The 22,772-nt window shown below is 43.0% G+C and overlaps 1 protein-coding gene across 3 annotated transcripts in view; it reads left to right on the forward strand.

Annotated features, from left to right (window-relative positions):
* The window catches only part of Acp3 (acid phosphatase 3), a 37,459-nt gene extending 15,135 nt beyond the window's left edge, over window positions 1-22,324 (forward strand). The window contains exons 5-11 of one of the 3 annotated variants that reach the window (XM_051205891.1): window positions 630-728; window positions 3,151-3,243; window positions 5,100-5,232; window positions 8,132-8,214; window positions 10,828-10,931; window positions 14,534-14,703; window positions 20,903-20,969. In XM_051205891.1, the coding sequence (XP_051061848.1) occupies window positions 630-728; window positions 3,151-3,243; window positions 5,100-5,232; window positions 8,132-8,214; window positions 10,828-10,931; window positions 14,534-14,703; window positions 20,903-20,913 (693 nt within the window). In that variant the 3' untranslated portion in view covers window positions 20,914-20,969. Of the gene's footprint in view, window positions 1-629; window positions 729-3,150; window positions 3,244-5,099; window positions 5,233-8,131; window positions 8,215-10,827; window positions 10,932-14,533; window positions 14,704-14,912; window positions 16,004-20,902; window positions 20,970-21,312 lie in introns of those variants that run through there. The other 2 variants (XM_051205882.1, XM_051205873.1) reach the window with 2 other exon arrangements.
* Window positions 22,325-22,772: the final 448 nt, after the last annotated feature.

Raw genomic sequence — 22,772 nt, forward strand, 5'->3', positions numbered from 1 at the left:
TGTCAAGAGCTGCAAAACCAGCCCAAATGAAAAGAGCCCCAGACAAACTTGTGACTCAGCAGCCTGCGCATTATACTTAAAGCTGAGACAATTGTGAAACTTACACTAGTTTTATGATAATTATTTTGTCTTCCTAATAGACTTTTAATTGTATTTCCCATACATTTAATACATACCCTTATTTTTGACAGTCTGCAGATTTGCTAGAATGAAGCCAATGAATAGTTGATCCCTTTAATATTCTATCCCCAGACCTCTAATTTATCTCACCTAACTCCTGGGATAGAGCAGGTGCACACAGATGTGCACTTAGTGCCAGAATTAATGGTGTTGGGGAGAAAGCAAGATAATAGTCATCCACACAGAAAATGAGCACTGTGCATATTTACCAGTAGCAAACTAATGGAAGGGAAATAAATAAATCACAGTTCCTGCATCGGGGTACATGCCCTATTGTTTTAAGGCCTGAGGACCATTTGCTTCGTTGCCTCTAATTTTAGAATTTCTATTCCGCTCAAAGAACCCTGGGGGATTTTAAGGCTGGTTGCTTTAGACCTAATGAGGCTTAAAAGGTTGGCCAATGCTCCACTCACTAATCAAGGTCTTATGGGTTTTTCTTTTGTTCGCAGTTGCTCTACCTGCCTTTCAGGGACTGCCCTCGTTTTAAAGAACTCCAGAGCGAGACTTTGCAATCTGAGGAATTCCAGAGGAGGCTCCATCCATATAAAGTTAGTAGTGTCATCTCCCGAATGCTGGGGTGTGAAGGTCAAGACAAAGGATGAACTCAGCCTCCTTGAAAGAAGTGTGGGGTGAATGTGTCTGTCAGTGGTTTTACCAGTGGGCTAGGGTATTTAACTAAGGAAGTCATCCTACCCAGTTTCTTTCCGTGTGGCAGCCACCAGCCAGTACAGAAGCCGGTCCCTTCCGAGTGTTTTACCCAAGTCCTTGACAGGTTAGTGAGGATGGCCTGCTTGGAGGCCAAGGAACTGAGGCCCCCATTTTCCTATACATAGAGTATGTCATCCCTTTTGTGAAATATTTGCTTTTCAGAATGGCACAAAAGGTAGACATGATCATTTGGATGTTCAAAAGGTAACCATTTGAGTTAGTTATACACCTCTGGTCTAAGGATTAGAAACATAAAACGTAAACACAATAGAATGTGGTGCTCTTTCAATAACCCCCCTCCCTCAAGTGACCAATGATGTTATTTTCTATGTAGTCTTCCAGTTTTCTTGTGCATATTCAAATAGGTAAATTTCCCCTTTGTTTCACTGAAGCATTATACCAATCACAAGGCTGCCCACCTTTTAAAAATTTGTATTACTAGCCAGGCAGGGGTGGTGTATGCCTTTAAATCCAGCACTTGAGAGGCAGAGGCAGACACATCTCTCTGTGAGTTTGAGACCAACCTGGTCTATAAGAGCTAGTTCCAGAACAGGCTCCTAAGCTACACAGAGAAAACTTGCCTTGAAAAAAAAAATGAAAAGAAAAAAAAATCATTAATTAATAAAATATCTGGAAAATATTTTATATTTATATGAAGTATCTCCTCAATTTCTTTGTGAATGTGCAGTGTTTTAGTTGATATACCATAATTTATTTTAATTTACTTACTGTCAGCATCATAGCAGACACCATTGTCATATTTTTAGTTTACATATTTTCTTCTGTTAAAGGCGCTAACTTTTGAGCCAAAATATAATAGTTTCTTTTTCATTAAGTTGAGGTTATATCCAATCCCCAGGCATGGTGGTAACCCATCTATAATCCCAGCATTCAGGAGGCAGAGACAGGAAGAGAAGCCCATGTTCTAGGCCAGGCTGAGACACACAGAGACTTCTAGGCAATCCAGTGCTACACATAGCAACCCTGTCTCAAAACTAAAACAAAACAAACTGTATCCATTGTCCCTGACTTAATGTGTGGTTTCAAAAATCAATTGTTCTCTTAATCTTTAGAAAGATTTTTTTCCAATGGAATCATCTCCCTCCTTGAATCAGTGATTAACTGTACTCATAGATGTACTAGAATTGATCTATCTTTACATTTCTCAAATCAAACCTTTCTCCTTTCATGTGAAACTGAATTATTTGCTAACATTTTGTGCTTTTGTGTCAATATTCACAAGCCACATACAAAGCTTTCTGTTACCATTTCTACTCCTTTGTCCTCGTGGACTGGTGGCCAACTGATGACTGTGAAGAAAAGGGGGACCCCATGAAGTTCCCTAAAGAAATCATGCATTCTGGGGTTTTTATATTTGAGCCAGGAAAAATGGGAATCATCTTTCATATATAGAGGGTAGGTGTATTTGTGTTCCTCTATGCCTATGTGCACACACTTGTATGTAGAGCCCAGAGTCACCTTCAAGTATAGACCATCTACCTTGTTTTTTGTTTTGTTTTGTTTTGTTTTTTGAGACAGGGTCTCTCACTGGGAGCTGGGGCCTTCCCTTTGCTTAGACTGGCTGGCTAGAAGTCCCCAATGGCCCTTAGTCTCCATCTCTTTGATTCTGTGATTATAAGCTCATGCCACCAAGCACAAGTTTTTACATGGGTACGAGAAATCAAGCTGTCTTCCCAGCCCCAGGAATGGAATATTCTTTAACACTTATTTCTGGTTTTTTGATAGAAGTCTGTTGAGGTTAATATTGGCAAGGTATAGTCTTCTAGAGAATTTATCCATTAAACTGTCTTCCAAAAGACTTCCTTGAAATGGCTGCCAACCTCAGCCTGGACATGGATCTTGTTATGGCAGCACAGAACCTTCTGGTCAAATGCTTGCACAAATAGATATTGCATTTGTACACACACACATGCAGAACACACACACACACCTGTACACACACACACATATGTTTATATGTATACACACACACACACATTCACTCACATTCCCCTATCCCCTACTTCACCCATTTTTGAAGAATGTCCCATGTAGAGTGCTTTTCTCAGACCCCAGCACAAACCAGGAACATGTGGCAGTAAGCTAGCATGTATCTTCAGCTTTAATGTACTATAAGAAAGAAGCTCACATCAAATTTTTTCGTCGCCGTTATCATTGCTAATATCACTGGCTGCTTCTTGCTGCAATAGAGATTGTGGAAAGTCCCCATGTTGAAATATTTTCCTTTTCTTTGTGTTCCAGAGCTTCATAGAAACCTTGCCATCACTGTCAGGATTCCCTGGCCAGGACCTTTTTGGAATTTGGAGTAAGGTTTACGACCCTTTGTATTGTGAGGTAAAAGAACTTATAAAAAATTCATTTGCAATCTAATTTTGTGATTTAGTATGTATATTGAATCAGATACATTCATTCATCTTCTTTCTCTTTTTAAAAATGTGCTGCTTATATGGCCTTTGATATTGAGACATAACTCAGGGTGTCCTTATGCAAGCTTGAAAATCCGTACTTCTCTTTTCTCCTTATTATTTATGTTTCTGCCCTTTAGAAAATTGCAGACAAAATCGCTTTTCTTCAAAACATGGCCACTCGTTCATTTTGCAGTAACACTGGAATGCCAGGTTCCTGTCTTTGGTTTTAATGAAAAAAAAAGCAATGTTGTTATATATAAAAAGAGGAGGAAATTGCCAGGTTTCTGGATATTAAAATATGTCACTCAACTCTAAGCCAAGCTGTCAGCCATGGCTTCTGAGGAAAGAACTCCCCTGTGTGGTGAGATGGGAATCATACTTGTAGGGGATAAAGCTTTTTGTTCAACGGGCTCCATCTTCTGGCCAAAAGGAGTAATTTTCATTCCTGTATCCTGGGGTGAATTCTGACCTCTCCATGCCTCATGTCCACATCTGACATGGAGGTCATGAGTGTGGGAGCAGGAGTAACCTTCCTAGTTCTGTCTCAAAGAGAGATGGCACAGTTTACCCATCTCCATGACAGGTCACCTGACCAAGCCGTCTATACTTTCTCTTTATCTTCAGTGTTTGTTTAAGGCCCCTCATTGTAGTTCTGGTGACTTCTCCTCCTCCTCGTCCTCCTCCTCCTTCCTTCCTTCCTTCTTTCCTTTCCTTCCTTCTTCCTTCTCCTCCTCCTCTTCTTTCTCCTCCTCTTCCTCTTCCTCTTCTTCCTTCTTCTTTCTCCTCCCCTTTTTCTTCTCTGCATGTTTTGTGTGTATAGTCATTCTGGAGATTAAGACCAGGACACAGCCATGCTACTCCCAGGCTTTATCACCGAGTAACACCCATATGTTTTGATCAGAGCTATTCTTTAATAAGGCTATGTTACCTAGTGGCATTGTTCACATCCTCTGCATCTTCCTCCTGCATCCCTTTACTTCACTCTGCTCCTCTTATAACCTCTTCTTTCCCTCCTCCCTGCCTCTCCCTCCCTGTGCCCTCTCCCACTTTTGAAACTAGGCGAGTCCTAATCAACATAGTAAATCTGTGAAGGTTCCAGAAATGCAGGGACTTTTATAAGTGCCCTCATAAGAAAGTTCTGATTTTTAGGGAACATCACCTCACCTAAGTCCTATTGCCTTTGTCCTAGAAACAGACCACAGGGGAATATCACTCACTGCCTTGCCCCCCCTGACTCACACTCAGCCAGCTTTCTTATGTAACCCCAGCCCACTTGCTGGTGTGGTGCCGCACACTGTGGGCTGGCCCCTCTGACATTAGTTACCTATTAAGAAAATGTCCCACAGGCCTGCTTAAGGCCAATCTAATGGGGGTAATTACTCAATGGAGAGTCCCTCTCCCCAGGTGACTCTAGTTCATGTCTAGCTGACAAAAACTAAGTGGTACAGCCTCCCTTCGTGACAATATTCCTAAACCTTTCATAAAGGAGTAGGTACATCTTTGTCCCATGGCATCGTTTTCTGTAAAACCTGAATTATACATTGACTCAGAGCTAAGCCTTAAAGCTACAGGCTTGGGGGGGGGGGGAGAGACAAATTATCTTATTTAGATCTTCCACCTGAAAATCATGGATAGCTCTCATAAATTCTTAGAGAGAAAAGGCGGGATCGGCAAGGCTGCCTGGCCCTAGTAGTTCTTACAGAATGAAGGAGAAACGGAAATCAGCAAAGAAAGCCATAAATCACAATGTGCACACATTTCCCTCCTTCCCCTTTTCTGCAGAGTGTGCACAATTTCACCTTGCCCTCTTGGGCCACCCAGGACGCCATGACTAAGTTGAGAGAGTTATCAGAATTATCTCTGCTATCACTTTATGGAATTCACAAGCAAAAAGAGAAATCTAGACTCCAGGGAGGTGAGTATTTTTATATATATAGTGAGAAAAAAACATTGGCTTTGCGCGCTTAGACAGTCTGGGTCTGAGTTCCAGTCCTGTTATCCACCCACTGAATGACTTACAGGGGTCACTTTATCATCTTGCAGTTTCTATTCTGCAAAGTGGATGGAAGAAGACGAACACTGTGCAAGAGACAATGAATACTAAAATGAACATACATTTAGGAGGCTTAGGACAAATAGGAACTGGTACCTAGCCCACTGTCCATGAACACTGCATTGCCATAAGAGATTTACATTGCCCACTTTGGGTGTAAATTTTTACTTCTGGGAATGAGAGTTTGGGACTAAAGCCAAATGATCCTTTTCATTTCTTCCAGATGTGATGATTAAGGACTTACATCTGGGTTTTAGGAGAACAAGTTGTGTCTGGTAGCTGCTAGGATGCACTACAAGTGTGAAGTTTGATATGTTTTGCCAATATTTGACAAATACTGCAATTGGCAAATGTATATGATTTCTTCCACTGGTACCGAAAGATATCAAGATATTTATCAGTGACCCCACTTCACAGTTAGAATTGGCATTGTAGTCTTTGACACCCTCCCATCACAGAGGCAAAGCCAGAAAGGGGATGCTGGGTCCTTATAATTAGGACAGGGAAGTAGAAGAAGAATCCAGAATGAGGTAGTTACTGGGACTTGCCAGGAGATCGATGGGAGCAGGCTAAAATGTGAAATAGCAAGAGTCAGGTTCAGACGTGGCCTTTGTATGATTTTAGCCTGGTGATGAGGCATCATGCTGGGGTGAATGCCATGTGGACATGTGCCATTTGCCTTCCCCAGTGCACTGAATGCATTCCTTCCTGAAAACCTGTCTTGCTGTGCCAACCTCCTGACCTTTATAGCATCCTTGTACAAGATGAACATCATTGTCCTTTCTGATGGACATGGGTGGGACATGACACTTCTGCCTAGCCCTGTGGAAAGAAGGGAAGTCGGTGTTCCTCTGAATGGAAGAGACACTTGGAAGTCAGCAGTCACAGATGAGATTGGTAGCTGATGTTCCGGCAATGGCTACAAAGGGGGTTATAATAAGGCTTTATTGAAACAACTATACCCATGTATTCTGTTCTGCCTAGAGCAACTTCCTTGATACCACTAATAAGTAGAATAGTGGCAACAGACCTGTGCCTCACAAAATCTAAAATATTTACTTACTGGCCTTGTACAGAAAAAAAAAATAAGTTTGCTAAGTTTTGTTGTATATAGCTTAGGAGTCAAAGAAGTAGACATTATGTCTCCCAATCAATGAGGTTTTGTCTGATTTATATGGATTTAGTAAAGAATGACACAAGAATCTTAGAAGCGAGCATCATGCTCCAGCATGATCTATATGGGCTTCAAAGCCCAGCCTTTCTGCTTACAAACTATGTAACATTGAATGTGTTGCTGAGTCTTACCAAGCTTCATTTCCCCACATATACAACAGCATATTAGGATTCCAGGGCCTATCATCTGGGTACTTACGGTAATAAGACTAACAGAAGAACTGTCCCCAGAACTAAAAGGGGTACTGTATTCATTGCCAGGTCTGCAACCTGGCACCCCTGTCCACTGAGGACAAGCTGCTCCTTGTAGATAGTTCTTAGGAACTTAGCAACTGAATTTAGGATTGAGGTAGCAGGAAGAACAAGATGAAATACCCCCAAGTATTCTAGGGGTAAGCCTTCCCTGGAACAGAGGCATGGCCCTGTTCAAGGTGCAGCATCCAGTTTCTTCTGCTCACAACTAGGAAATCCCAGCATCCACATACAAAAAGAAGTCACCTGTCTCCACTTACCAGCCCGCAATCCTATATGGAACTATTTCTTTAGTTTTGGGGGGCAGAGGTTATATCTGGTTCACTTAGCATTGTGCCTGCCCGGTTCAAAACTGCTTGGTGTATGTTTCTGAACATACTACATACTATATACTCTGAGATTATGGTCAGACTGTTGCCTTCAGTTTTTCTCATTACCAATAATATGTATCACCACCACTCGTTCCTGAGCCAGAATGTTTACACCAACAGTGGCACAAGAACTCAACTCTATGGAAACTCTTCAATAGAGAAGGTTGTTGGGGGGAGTCTCTAAGGCAGTATGTCATCAAAACTCTGGTATTGCTAGATATACCCCCAGCTTTCAGTGTCTACAACAGAATGGAGATGGCAATTGTTGTTTATCTAAACTCAGTTGCTAAGTTCCTAAGAACTACCTGCAAGGAGCAGCTTGTCCTCAGTGGGCAGGGGTCTTTGTGGTAGGCTGCAGCCCTGGCAATGAGTTTAGGATGATGCTGGCTCCATGTACACACATACACACACACAATGCATGCACACACGCATGCACACACACATGCACACACACTGACGAAATGTCCACAGGAAACAGTTGGTGGTCTGAATAAACATACAGAGAGCTGCTTTCTCCCACGGCCTCCCACAGGTCTGAATACCAGAGAGTAGAAGCCAGAGATGAAGATTCAAGTATCTGCTGTGCCATCATCTCGGCTCAACTTTGGAAAAGATCATTGGCTAACAATGAACTGTGTCTTTATGGTCTGAAAAGCATGGGAACTTCCAAGTCTATCAGCCTCCAACTCGAGCTTTAATGAAAGCTGGGATAGGAGAGAGCTCAGGGGCCCATTCAGCTCTCCTCTCCAAGCTGTGTAAGTCACGTATGCCTCTGAGTTTCAGCTTCCACAAGACCTAACTCATATGGCCTGGCATGCAGCAGATTATGAGCCAAAACTAGATTTTAGAATAGTCTGTTAAATCACAACAGATAGAGCTCTTGGTTATGATTAGACAAGAAGCCCACAGACTATTAGATGAGCCTGGTTTACTTTAACTCTGTTGTTTGTCTTGTCTACCTTAAGGTGTACTGGTCAATGAAATCCTCAAGAACATGAAAACTGCAACTCAGTCACAGAAGTACAGAAAATTTGTCATGTATTCTGCAGTAAGTACTTCAGTGTTCATTTAGCAGTGTTTAAGGGTATGATCTCATCATCTTTGTGTTTCTATCACCCAGAGAAGGGTAGAAATCTGCATAAAGCTTCTAAAATTAAATACATCATCCCATCCTTGAGGAATTTACAATGTAATATGAATACCAACCTCAAGACAGGCAGACACACCAGACTATACCAGACTATGCAATATGAAACCCACTAGAAGCAAGTGCTTTTAGGCCTCCAAAGAGGCAACCAGCCCTCCTCTGCGCTAAGGCATGGGGAAAAGATGCATCCGGCATCCTGAACCAGGCAGCCCACTGAGTCACTAAGAGAAAAGGGGTAGTAAGTGGTTACTCATTGGTATGTAGGGCTTATGAAAAGACCTGCTAAAACAGTAAACAGCTAGGACTATTTTTGTAGAGACTCTGGTATCAAATTATCAGATAACTGGTCTACCTGATATAGAACTTGTTTACATTTAACTCTGTTATAATTACATAGAACAAAACCTCAGGCTGGATATGATAGTTCATTCATGTAATCTCAGCATTTACCTGGAAGACTGGGACAGGAAGATTGCTATGAGTCCAACGCAAGTCTGGACTGTATAGAGCAGTGGTTCTCAACTTGTGGGTCATGACCTCTTTAGCAATTGATGACCCTTTCACAGGGGTCACATATCAGTTACCCTGCATATCAAATATCTACATTATGATTCATAACAGTAGCAAAATTATAGTTACGAAGTAATAATGAAATAATTTAAAGGTGGAAGTCACCACAGCATGAAGAACTGTATTAAAGGGTTGCAAAACAATTTAATGGTCGGAAGTTATCACAGCACAAGGAACTGTATTAAAGGGTTGCAGCACCACGGTTGAGAACCACTGACAGAGAGAGTTCTAAGCTAGTCTGGGCTATACAGTGAAACCCTGTCTCAAAAAGGGGAAGGAAGGGGGGGGGGGAGAAGAGGAGAAGGAAAAAAGAAAAGAAGCAAAGAACGATAGCTTAAGTGCCTCAATTGCACTGTGCACATTTGTGCAGTTCATGCAGCCATTAAACCATGCAACTATGCAGCCAGCATCTCCTGGACTAGACACCATAGACACAGAGCCTTCTTATCATCATATTTTGTTAGGCAGTCTACAAACAATGCAGACTATCTGAGCTAGAAGGCTCTGAAAGGCCATCTTGTCCTACGTGCCTGTTGTGGTAATGTGAGTAAAGCCCCCCCCCCCCAAAGGTGTTCACTCAGGGAAGACAGGCCTGGGGAGGTAAAACAATGACATCACTGTAGGAATGCATCTTCCCGTAGATGACCGGAAGCTGGGAACAGAATATAGTATAGAAGACTGGTGTGTGTTGAGGGGGGATGGGGGTACAGCATAAAACTGGGGTGGCAAAAGGACAGGAAAGGGTTATCTTTGTTATGAGGAAAGCTATGCTTTGGCAGGAGAAAAGGAAAGAAGAGCCTGAAGGGAGGAGCATTATTATCAGCAAGCACTCTAAATGGAAAAAAAAAAAACTAAATGGAAAAGCCCATGGAGGAAGATAAGGGAAGTGCTTCTGTGAGAGAGAAGAGGGCCTGGAATCAGACAATACTGTCAGTTTCTTAAAGCTTCTAAGTGAGGTTCCAGTCCTGACTTGTGTGGATTCTAGAAAGGCTTAGCTATAACTAGATTACTAACTCCTTTTAAATATGTGTGCACGGCCATTCAGCTTAGGCATCCAGATGTATGCAACAAATGAGGAAAGGAAGGGAGAGAGAGAGAGAGAGAGAGAGAGAGAGAGAGAGAGAGAGAGAGAGAGAGAGAGACACTCAATACTAAGGATGGAACTCAGGGATTTGTGTACTCTCCCAATTGAGGTCTAGCCCCAGGCAGTCAAATGCTCTCCCATTTTATACATATGGAAGATTAGAAGGTTCCCCTATGCCAAGAGTGGGACTAAAAACCACTCTAAGGTAAAGAACTACTGTGTTCAGGCAGTGGTGGTGCACAGCTTTAATCCCAGCACTCGGGAGGCAGAGGAAGGCGGATCTCTGTGAGTTCAAGTCCAGCCTGGTCTACAGAGAGAGTTCCAGGATTGCCAGGACTGCATAATCATCTAATGTTTAAATCTTTCACTCTCCACTTCCTTACATCTCGAACCTCCCAAAACATACTTATATCAGATAATTTTCTATAACTTTAAAAATAAAAATCAAAGATATTACAAATCTGTGGGAAATGTAACAGCATCCATGTGTTCCAGACTTTTTAAATGTATTGAAAACCAGTATCGCATGCAGAAGGAAAAGAGGCACCCACAGGCATGGGACTTAAAATCAGAAGATTTACTTCACATTTATCCTATTTATGTCTATATGAAATTAAGCAAGGGGCCTAATTTCTCTGGGTACCAATGTCTTCATCTTTTAAATGAAAACAATATACGAGTAACTCTTACTGCCCAGAAATGCAAGAGAAACTCATTCTTTCCCACTTCTTACATATTAAGTCATTGAGATCATGGAAGAATCAGGCACCATCATCGTAGCTCACACAAGCTGAAGTTTGATATGTGTGACTCTGAATCAGGAAGCCAGCAACAAAATGATTTGTTTCTGATCTCTGTAGCACGACACTACTGTAAGTGGCCTGCAGATGGCGCTAGATGTTTATAATGGAATTCTCCCTCCCTATGCGGCTTGCCACATAATGGAACTGTACCATGAAGAGGGGTAAGTGTCTGCTTTGGTATTATTAGTTTGGGTTTGTTTGGGTTTGAGACAGGGTCCTACTAAGTAGCCTTGGATGCCCTGGAACTCATTATGCAGCCAAGACTATCTAAAACTCATATTTTTTCTAATTTTATTAATCCTTTTGAGAATTTTACACATGAATTCAATGTATTTTAAGAACATTCACCTCCATCCTCCCCTAACTACTCCTGGATCCTCCTCACTCACACACACTTTCCCAACTTCATGTCCTCTATATGTTACTCTACTAAGTCCAATTTTTAATGCCCATATATTCATGGTTATGGGACTGTCCACTGGAGAATGGTCAACCTACCAGGACCCTCTAAACTAACTACTCTACTGCCCATCACCCCTCTATATCTCCTCAGATGGGAGATTCTTTCTTGGCTTTTTTTGGTTTGGTTTGGTTTGGTTGAGATAGGGTTTTGGTTTGGTTTGGTTTGGTTGAGACAGGGTTTCTCTGTAGCTTTGGAGATGTCCTGGAACTCGCTCAGTAGACCAGGCTGGCCTCAAACTCAGAGATCCATCCAACTCTGCCTCCCGAGTACTGGGATTAAAGGCATGAGCCACCACTGCCCAGCTGGCTTGTTTGTTTAGACTGAGTTTCACTGCGTAGCTGGGGTCAGCCTTGAACTCAATTTGTAGTGCTAGCTGGCCTTGAACTCAATTTATAGTGCTAGCTGGCCTTGATCCTCCTGCTACCTCCATCTTCAAGTTGCTAGAGTTACAGGAATGTGCTACTATGCCAGCCTGCTGTTATTTTGTTGCTGTTGGTTTAAGGCCCATTGGGTCAGTCTACACTGTGTGGTTTTACACTTAGGGAAGGAATAGAGATAACAGGACTTTTGGCTCTTTCCATCCCATGAGCCTTTTATTGGAAAATAATGTACACAGAGTAGATAGAGAGAACCACCTAAGGTGAAGGAAGTGACATTTTCTTAATGAAGGCAATATAGAGAGAAGGCAGACATTACATTTTTTTCCCTTGGGGGAAAATACTGTCTGGTACAAGATACCAAGAGGGAAATAAAGACACTTGATGCATATGTAAAACATGTTTCAATTAAACAGTACAACCTGTCACACAGCTCCTGGTAACTCATCCCCAACATCCAATAGTCGTAAAGTACAGCTGCTGAGCAGTATTTACCCCTTGTGGCCTTCTGTGACCCTCCACTGATGACTGGCCTGACCCCTGGAAGAAAAAAGCACAAAGAAAAGTCAGGCTGGAGATTTCAAATGTCCTAGTTTACCTAAGGGACTTTGGGAACAAATCAGAAAAAGGTGGTTACCACAGACAAATGTATTAGTTACTCTGCTTTGATAAAATACCATGGCCGAGGCAACTTAGAGGAGGGTTTATTGAGGGTTTATAGTTCCAGAGAGATAAGAGCCCATCACTGTCATGGCAGGGAGCTTGGCAGCAGGCAGGCAAGGCCCTGGGCAGCTGCAGAGTGCTCACTTCTTAATCTACACACAGGAAGCAGAGAACTGGTTCCTAAAGTGGTACAGGGGCCTTCCTGGAGCAATAGGCAAATGTTGAGCATTTGTTTTAAAACAAAATCTTTTGAAATTACTATTAGTGTTAATGACATGCTCCTTAACTTCTCATTGTAATCATTCCTTCTGATGTTCCTTTTCCAGTAGGCAAAAATGTTGAGGGATGGGGCATTTTTAACTCTCTAATGGGCAACTGTTGCACTCTCCCTTGCTACCCCGGCTGAGCAAAAGGACTATCAAACTTGTGTCAGCCATTTTGAACATTCTATGAATGCCTTGAAGGACACCGGCTCCTGAGGTGCCGTACCAGCCAAGACTGTTTCACATAGTTTATAACAGAGATTCTGCTAACACACAAGGTGAACTTGGTGAACTCTTAGATGGCTTTGCAACCATTTCAAACTAGGTGAAAGGCAGAGCATCTCCCTGATGTCATAGCAGAGTGGCTGTTGGAACTGGTGCTAACAGGCAAGACTAACTGATGAGACATAAACTCCCATTTTTTACAAGAGGTGTAAATTGGCACAAATCCAAGCCTCTGTTTGCATATGAGATTTGCTATGATTAGTCCGAGTACCTTTCTTCTCGTGATATGCTTGCAGGCTGTTCAGTCTGATAGCAGGGAGACACTGTAAGGAAGCATAACACCGCTAAGACTTCATGCTCAGCCAATGCCTTCCCTCCTTACAAAGAGAGTGGTTCTGCACGGTCAGGAGAAGGTAGACACTCTTCTTTCCTGACCCGCTAACTGGGCACCAGGCATGAAAAGTGGAACTAGAAATGTCAGCTTAGCAACTCTGGCTTTCAAACACCTCGAGTCAATGGAGGGAAGGGCTGATAGCAAAAACCAACAAACAGATCAGGGCCTGGAAACAAGAAATGCTCTCAATAACACAACAGTTTGGAGACCAACTCTGGGCACACACACACACACACACACACACACACAGATCCAGCTAAAATCCTGGCAGCAGCTCTAGGAGTATGATGATGTCTCTTCAGAGATAAGAGGATCTGTCCATTTCCCTTAGCCCCCACTCCTCTCTGGTGTTTGCACCCCAGCCTTGAGCCTGTTTTATTAGGGCACACCGTCTTAAACTTGCCTTATGGAGGTGTGCACTCTTAAACTTGCTGTATTGGGGTATGCAAAATTTTGGGGGTGCTGTAGTATGTTCTCACTGGATCACTTTCTTTCACAACCTTAATCAAGTCCCTGGTATTAACCAAGTCTAGGGTTCTTTTCCACCAGGAGATTTGAACACTGACAAACGTTATCACAGGGTCACAGGCACTTACCCACCTGGTGGTTATACTGGGATATCTTTATCTGGACTTACGGAAGATTCAAAGGTTAGACTTGATTGCTTGCTTTTAAGTTAGAGCAAGGAGTGTCCAAGGTGTTTTAGTTGTTTATTACCTAGTCCTGACTCAAAGTTATCACATATTTTCTCCTGAAAGAAGAGAAGATAGGGACACAAAGGGAGAATGTGTTCAATTCCTCACCAATGTATGTAGGCTGTTGAAACTGCAGATGGCCTGGCTACATGTGTACTTAAAAGATTTGTTGTTTTTGAAGGAGGATCTTACAATGTAGCCCAAGCAGGACTTCAGCTTGCAACTTCCTGTCCAGGTCTGCGTGCTGGGATTATAGGCATGTGGCGCCGTGCCTGACACTCTTCAAGGATTTTCTCTCTAATTGGCCATAAAAATTTAAAACCATAGATTATGTAAAGTAATTTACTATTATTAAATTACTGTATTTGTATTTTCACATTTTATGCCACAACTTTATTCACTTTTGTGTGCCTTTAGTTTGTATCTTCACACAAAACACACGACATACACTCACAGGCATACATGCATATAAAAATAAAAAGCCTTAAAAAATAGATCCTCACACCCATCTCCGCTAATCATCTCTGATGAAGGATGCTGGTCCCCACTCTCCATGCCCAGTTTGTCTAACAGACCAGCTTTCCCAGTTCCACTGACACTCAGGAAAACGTTACAGTAGGGTGGAAAGAAATTCACACAACTTCACATTGCAGAACTAACAGCTCTGTCCTCTGTCCCACCAGGAAACACTTTGTGGAGATGTACTATCGGAATGAGACCCAGCATGAGCCCTACCCACTCACACTGCCCGGTTGCACCCACAGCTGCCCTCTGGAGGAGTTTGCAGAGCTACTGGATCCCGTGATCCCCCAGGACTGGTCCACGGAGTGTATGGGCACAAACAATCACCAAGGTACTAAGGGCATTTTGGTTAGTGAGCTCACCGAGCTCAGCAGGGTGCTTTCTGAAGCAGTTTCCAGAATGTTCTTTGACTGTTATCCCCAGCTTGGAAGGAAATGAGTTTGGGTTGATAACTATATTTTAGGAACCTCTCTCTCACTTCAAGCAACTCATGCTTCTGTATCTACCCTTAATTCTTAACTTGGTTGGTCTTTCTTTCAGTGTTGCTGTAAAAGAAAACCAGTTCCCAGTATAATCGGGAATGAGTTAGGTCAAAGTTGTGGGGCTGCCATGGGCACCGAGATTAGCCCAAAGAACTCTATTGTTGAAGGACTCCCAGGTTTGGCTTGATCAGGATGGAATAAGGCTGCATTGGAAATGTCTAAAGGAAAACAGATTTCAAGCAAAGCCCAGGAGGTATCGTACAAGCAAGAAAAAGAAGCCACTAACACTAGCTAATGGACAACGGATTGACGTCCCCCACAACAGTGCTCGTTGGTTCCTGCCTTCTCTCAAAGAAAGGCAAAGTGACAGACTGGAGAGATACCTGGAAGAGTCTTCCATGCCCCGCCTCACAAGATTGGATCTCACATGTATGTTAAAACACACTGAGTAGCAGAACTGAAAATTAAAAACCTCTTTGTGTTCATTCATGCCCCTTTCGATGAAACTAAAAGCCAATCTTTCCAGAAAGCTCCTCACAGCAGCTCCTGGAAGGCACTTTGTAGCCGATAAATAACCTGACAAGAGAAGAAATTCAGAAACCGCACCTCAGAGGTGAGAGCACTCCACCAAGCACCTCCCGGAGCTCCAGGGTTAAGAGATGTGGAATCTAAAGCTGAGGAGATACAAGGATACACACACACACACACACACACACATGCATACATGCACGCACGTGCATGCATGCGCACATGTACGACCATGCCACTAAAACAAAATGAAAATTTTCTAGATGCCTCCAAGTCCAAAACTTATTGGAACATTGAGTGTGGCTGAAAAATCTGCTCCAGAGGACAAATGGGATGTCCTAGGTGTTGATTCTGGTACCTTCAGGAGCCCTAAGTGATGTGCCTGGTCCATAGTCACTGCTCCTGATGCAAGAAGAAGCTGTGCCTAGATGATGATGCCCTGTAGAGCCTTGATTGGCCATGCAGCAAAACAGAGCTTTATTTCTAAGATGGATAAAGATGACATGGCTTCTGGAGGTGGCTTCCACTGGAAGCCAGAACCTACATCATGGCCATCCTCTCCCCGGTTGGTTATGGAATGAATCTCACTTGAAAATAAAGGCCATTTCCTCCTCTAGTCTATACCAGTCCTTTTCTGGTGTGTTTATTCCCCCAGTCATGGCACAAAGCCATGAGACCATCTCAGCTGCATATTCCCCTTGACCAGTGTGATTAGTCTGTCACCAGTGCTTCTCAATCCAACCACAGGGCTGACCAGCATTCTCGATCCCTCATCTGTGTCCTCACATCCACAACTCTGGTTCTGAGCCTCGGGTATCTGGCCTAAGATATTCCAATGGCTCCCACCAAACCTACCATGTCTCCACCATCATGACATCACCTAAACACAGACTATAGCTCATTTCTCCAGAGCATTACAGTTGCTGATCATTTCCAGGTGCTTCAGAACAAGCCTAAACTAGAAACCTACAAACCTGGCCCCCAGGGGCACAATCAAGTCTTACCCCACCCAACTCCCATGCTCTACTCAGCGAGTCCCAAACATACCCTAGGCACCAGTTTCTGTCTCATGTGAAATCCTATTTTCTTACAGGGCATCTCAAATCTCATAAGCTTTCCAATTTTTCCCTTTCTGCAAATTCAATGTACTTTGTTGGTTGCAAATTTCTCTGTTCAAATGGTATCAGTGACACCTCTAATTTAGTGTGTGTCACACTGTCATACAGCTGTCTATCTGGTTCTCCCACCACATGTTGGGTTTCTCAGAAGCAGAGCTTATGGGGTCTCATAAGCTCTATCTAGTACAGGATATCTGCCCACCTGCCCACTGAAGGAAAGTGTGCAGATGCTTATTCCATGGGACTGCTATGATAACATAGCCAAAGTTAATATGGGTTAATTAAAAAAAATACTCTAAATTCAGAAAACTAACCATGAAAATAGATTTACCTTTTCAGGAACTCATTATAGCCCAGGCCGGTCAGGAGTTTAAAATCCTTCTATTTCAGCATCCCAAATGATAGGATTATAGACATGTGCCACCATTCCCAGCCCCACAAAAATAGTTATTTTTCTGAGACAAGATATAGATATATAGATATGGAAATCACTAGTATCTGTCTTTTTGATTTCCATCTAATCTCTTCTTTCCTTCAATTCTATCTTGTTCCCTCCAACTTTGTTTTAGCTCCATCTACAGTTCTAATAAACTATCTGTTAGGCTCTAACTTTCCTAAAATTGGATTTTTCATGTCACTAAGCAGAATCCTGATCATGAGAAAAATACTGGACTAAAAGCTGACAGTTTATGAGTCATCATTTTTGATGGGTTTTGTGGGGAGGTTTTGTGTTTGAGACATGGCTTCATGTCTCTCAGGCTGGGATGGAAGGATGTCCTTGAGGATTCTGACCCTCCTGGTCCTGCCTCCTGAGGCATGAGATTGTGGGTGCATCTCTGCCCCCACCCAATTTATGCAGTACTGGGACTCAAACCTAGGCCTTTGATCATGCTAGGCAAGCATTCTACCAACTGAGCCACACCCTCAAGCCTCAGGTCACTGATTTTAGTATTAATATCTAACGCCTATGGCCCTGGTACTGATCAATGATCCATAAACACAAACTTCTTGCATCCTGAAATGGATCGTGAATTAGAAGCAACGAGAGAAAATGATAAATTTAATAAATCTTTTGAAAGATTCAGATCGTAAGTGCTTGTCTGCGGAAAGGAGTGGAGGACAGTTTATGAACGGGACTTTGAAATAGGAAGACCATTGAAAAGATGAGACAAGCACAGACAGTAAAGGAGCAACCCATCTGGGGTCTGTAGGAAGAGTATTCCTGCAATGCTAAAAGCTGAAGCAATAGCACCAAGCGGGGTGCTGTGGGGGTGGTGTTTGAAGAAAAGCTGGAAGGACAGTGTGGCTGGAAGAGAGTCGTCATTGGGACCTGAGCATCCACAGACTTCACCTATAGGAACAGAATGACAAGATTTGACTTGTGAGCATTTGCACGCTGTGTTTAAAAGAAATTGTGAAGCAAGAACAGAAGCTGGAGATTGGTCAAGAGGCCCTTATGGTGGTCCTGGTAAATGGGGCTAGCAAGGTGGTAGCAGAGGTTTCTGGTTTCTGGATTTTTTCCCCCCAGTAGAACCAACAGGATTTCCTGACAGGTCAGGTGTAGGATATTTTGGAAAATAAAGGAATCACAGAAGATTCACACACACCCCACCCCCTGCCACCCAAGCCGAAGGAGATTTCATCGTCTAAGGAAAGGGTAGCTACAAGAAAAACCAATCTGTTGGGAGAAGGGTTTGCTTCACTTTTGAACTTAAGGGATCTGAATCCTTTGTTCTCTAACAGCCTAAGTGCTGAGATCACAGTCGACGTCTGAACAGCAGAGAGCATAAAACTTTCACATACATACATACATACATACATACATACATACGTACATGTCCATGCTAAAGTTTAGTTTATAAACTAGCTATTGTTAATGATGAGCAAGAACAACTGTTAACCAAATGCAACAGGGTTGAAGATGTATCTCAACTAGTAGAACACGTACCTGCCTAGCACACTTGAGGCCCTGGGTTGAGTCCCCAGGACCACATAAAACCCAGGGTGATAATGCACATCTGTGATCTCAGTATTTGGAAGGTGGAGGCAGGAAAAACTAAAGGTGTTCCTTGCCTACACAGCCAGTTTCTAGCTGCCTGGACTACATGAGATCTGGTCTCAAAATCAAAACAGAACTAGAATAATTATTTAAATGTGCTATGATGGAGGTCATATAAATGTGTGCTCTCTCCGTTGTATATTTTCACCCTTCACTCAAAGAAAATACATTATAACTTCTCTCCATAAATCCAATTTCCATCATTAATACTCTCATATCTTTAACCATTATTGAGTAAAATAAGAATCACTTGAACACAGGCACTGAAATCCATGGAAACTGCCTGGTAACCAAGGTGCTATGGTGTAATTAGTGGTAGGCAGAATATACAGCATAGACTTAATGGACAAAGGATGACTTATATCATATCCCAGGTGGCGTGGGATGGAACACCATGAGATACCATCACGCTTCTAGGAGAGGTGCAGCATTTAAAACTTAGGAGTTATTTATTTTTGGAATTCTCCATTTAATATATTCATCACAGAACATCACAGAAAGTGAATCCATTGATAATGAAGACTACTACATACCAAGTACACATTGCATAGAAGTCAAGCTTAAGCAATAAGTGACAGCTGGAGATGGAAATCATTGGTGAATAGATGGATCTGAAATTATGCAACTGATAAGATTCGCTATTTCTAGAACAACAGAATTACCTGCTGAGCCTTAACCAAATGAGCTGCTTCTTCTTTTCCTTACTCTGCAACAAGATTAGGCTAAATCAAAAAAAAAAAAAAAAAAAAAAAAAAAAAAAAAAGATTAGGCTAAATCAGTGATTTTCATCTGTGTTCTTGGAGCACTACTGTTCTATAGATGAGACATCAGGACCAGAAATGTTTGCTTCCTGTTGTCTAAGCCAATAAGTCACCCCATGATTGTACAATTAAAAGGTGTGCGGCTGGGTGTGATGGTGAATGCATTTGATCCAGAACTCTGGAGGCAGAGGCAGGCAAAACTCTGAGTTCAAGGCTAGCCTGATACACAGAACAAGTTCCAGCCAGGCGTTGGTGGCGCATGCCTTTAATTCCAGCACTGGGTGGGGGGAGGCAGAGGCAGGAGGAGCTCTGTGAGTTTGAGTGAGGCCAGCCTGGTCTACAGATCAAGTTCCACAGGACAGGCTCCAAAGCAATACAGAAAAACTGTCTCAAAAAAAAAAAAAAATTCCAGGCATCCGTGACTACAAAGAGAAACCCTGTCTTAAGCAACAACCAAAGATGTACACTGACGTACTTTTCGCTTTTTGGATCTTTTGGAGAGGCCCACCACCCAGCTGCCAAATAAATCACTCATGGAGGCTTATTTTTAGTTATGAATGCCTGGCCTTAGCTTGGCTAGATTCTTGGCATTTTTTTAAATTAACTCAACTACCTCTTGCCTCTGGACTTTTTCCTTTCTTACTTCTGTAGTCTTACTTTCACAGGTACTCTATCTGGCTGTGTACCGGGTGGCTGCCCCCGATGTCCTCTCCTGGTTCTCTTGCTCCTCCTTTTCCTCATTTCTCCCTCTATGTATCCTCTCTGCCTGCCAGCCCTGCCTAGCCTTACTTCTGCCTTGCTATTGGCAGTTTAGCTCTTTATTAGACCCTCAGGTGTTTTAGATAGGCAAGGAATCACAGCTTCATGGAGTTAAACAAATGCAGCATAAACAAAAGTCACACGCCTTAAAATAACTTGCTACCCCACACTGAGAGATGGAACAAGCTGGCAGAGTGATATGTCAGCTATAGTGAACAATGTATGGAGAGGAGGGAAACTGTCTAATGCTTTAGCTTCTCCTCTGAAATGCAACCTTGCGTGTCTCCTCATGGCCGCTCATCATCATCTATCAAGAGATCTTTCTCAACAATTACAGGTTCACACTAGTCTAGGCTTATGCAAAACAGAACAAAAAAGCACTCCCCAAACTCAACGTATGCTCAGTTTCTCCATAAAATGTGACTTTTGAAAAATCAATTTAAAAAGCTGCAATGATCCCATCTCTTTTAGTCAATTGCTTGAAGTGAGTTATTCAAATCTTCCTCTGAACTTGTGAGCAGATTCAAATGATAATTTAACCGTATTTTTAAAAATTCATGAAACTCACTGAGGAAGCCCAGGCAATAGGATTACAAGTTTGAGCCCAGCCCATGAGGGTGAGGGGGAAAGGCAGGAAGGAGGGAGGAGAGAAGGAAGAAGGAAACGAGGGGGAGGAGAGAAGTTAGCACTGTGAGAAGAAGACCTTGGATACATCCATCAGCTACCGTCCCTATGCAGTGGAGAGCTGAAGGCAAATGTCAAAGGTCGTGCTGAAACTAGAACTTAAGTCCCCTCCTGACTCCGAGTTCTGTGTTCTATCCAGCACTCTGCTGAATCCAGGACTGCTTCAGAAATTCCTCTAGAATGTACAATCAAGGCAGGAAGTCAAGATGCGATGGCACACACTGGTAATCCCCGTACTTGGCAGGTGGTGGCAGGTGGATCAAGAGATCAAGCTAGCTCATCCTTGGCTACACAGCAAGCACAAGACCCCTCTGAGCCCTGTGAGAACCCATCTTACAAAGCAAAAGACCAGAAGGACAAAGAAGACAAACGTTATGAAAACTATAACGCTGTACATGAAATAAGTCATCTTTTTTACATTTTAAATTAAGGCAAAAAACAATGATATGTGATTTTCGTATGCTTTTTAGGGTTTGGGGAGGGGATGTTGTGATCTTCCCATGCCCTTAACATGTTAATTTTACACTGGTGTATTCCTTCTTTTTGCAGTCCTGAGGGTCATTCTTGCCATTACCTTTTGCCTGGTATCTGGTGTCCTAGTGATACTGCTGTTGGCCCTCATCCGCCACGGGCCCTGCTGGCAGAGAGAGGTGTATCGGAACATCTGAACCGACGGCTTGACCTCCAGGGACAACGTCTCTCGGTGAAGCAGCACCTTCTGCCACACGGGCATTGTTCTGTGCGCACCCTCCCGTTAGAACCTGTCACAGGAGAGAGCGAGGGGCTAGCAGGTTAGGTAGGTCTTCTGGCCACTGAGCTGCAGTGTGGGATGCTCACAGGGGGTACCTCAGGGCTCCTCTACAAGAGCTCTTCTGCTCTTCTCTGTTCTCTCACACAGAGAGAGGCCCTGAGAGAAACAAGAAGCCAAATTCCAATCCACCTGGTGCCTACAAAGAGGAACGGGAGAGAAAGTGGGGCCAAGGCATAGGTTAGACCACACTAGGTAATCCGGAATGTTAGACTAGAAATCGAGGGCCCATAGACAAATGACTTTATTTAGTAAACTCTCTCCTCTCTCTCTCCTTCTCCCTGCCTTTCTCTCCCCCTCCCCCTCTCTGAAAAGCAATGCAATCTGTTTGATAACTGACTGACTCCTACCTGCACACCGGACACACATACACAAATATCCATATTCAAAATTTTTTAGGTGAGGTGTTTGGTTCTCAGAAACTATAATGTCATCCACTTTAAGCATAGCTCCAGTCATTTTCTCCAAATTTCCATACAGAGAAATTGCCGAAAACCCCATGAGGTGAGTTCCTTCTCTCCTCCTCTCGCTGCCTGATTTTTATACTTTAAAATTATGCTTACACTTATAAGGGCTGTTCGTGGCCAGTATAAAGTGATAATATTTTTTTTTTACTTATTTAACTTTTGGCACAGGGCTTTGTGCACACCCCTGGGCTTTGTGCACACTCGGAGAATGTTTTACTAATGAATTATGCCTTCAGCCCTCGCTGACTTTTCTGAGTGTCAACATGGAAGGGAAAGTACACAGGGCAGGGGGCGGGGGAGGGAATGACAGCCTATTGGCCTTTGGCCTTGAATGTTCATTTCCTAATCTAATAGGGAAACTCTATATACGATGAATGTAGAAGTCACATCTAGATTCTATTTTCTGTGAACAACTGTATTCCACTTTCACTATGTAAATGTCGTGGCCCAGTCAAGCTCCTCCACGGCTGGCACCGTCCATGAAGTCATTAGGGAAAAGATTAAGATGTGCTTTATATGATTGTGTTCTGCTCTGGATACAAAAGCATTCCGTTGGTGATAGACTTGACCTCACTCCTCACTCGGTTGTGCTGCTTCCTTGGGGTTGGGGTTGCCTAAAGATCTCAGAGTATACCTGCTTGGAGGCGGGGAGGTCAGAGAAGGGCCTCTGTCCTCTGTCCTCACTGTCCACGCTCCACGAGCTTTTCTGAAGATAGGCAGAAACACTCAGGCTG

The sequence above is a fragment of the Phodopus roborovskii genome, unplaced genomic scaffold (assembly GCF_943737965.1).
Source record: "Phodopus roborovskii unplaced genomic scaffold, PHOROB, whole genome shotgun sequence".
In the NCBI taxonomy this organism is placed as follows: domain Eukaryota; kingdom Metazoa; phylum Chordata; class Mammalia; order Rodentia; family Cricetidae; genus Phodopus; species Phodopus roborovskii.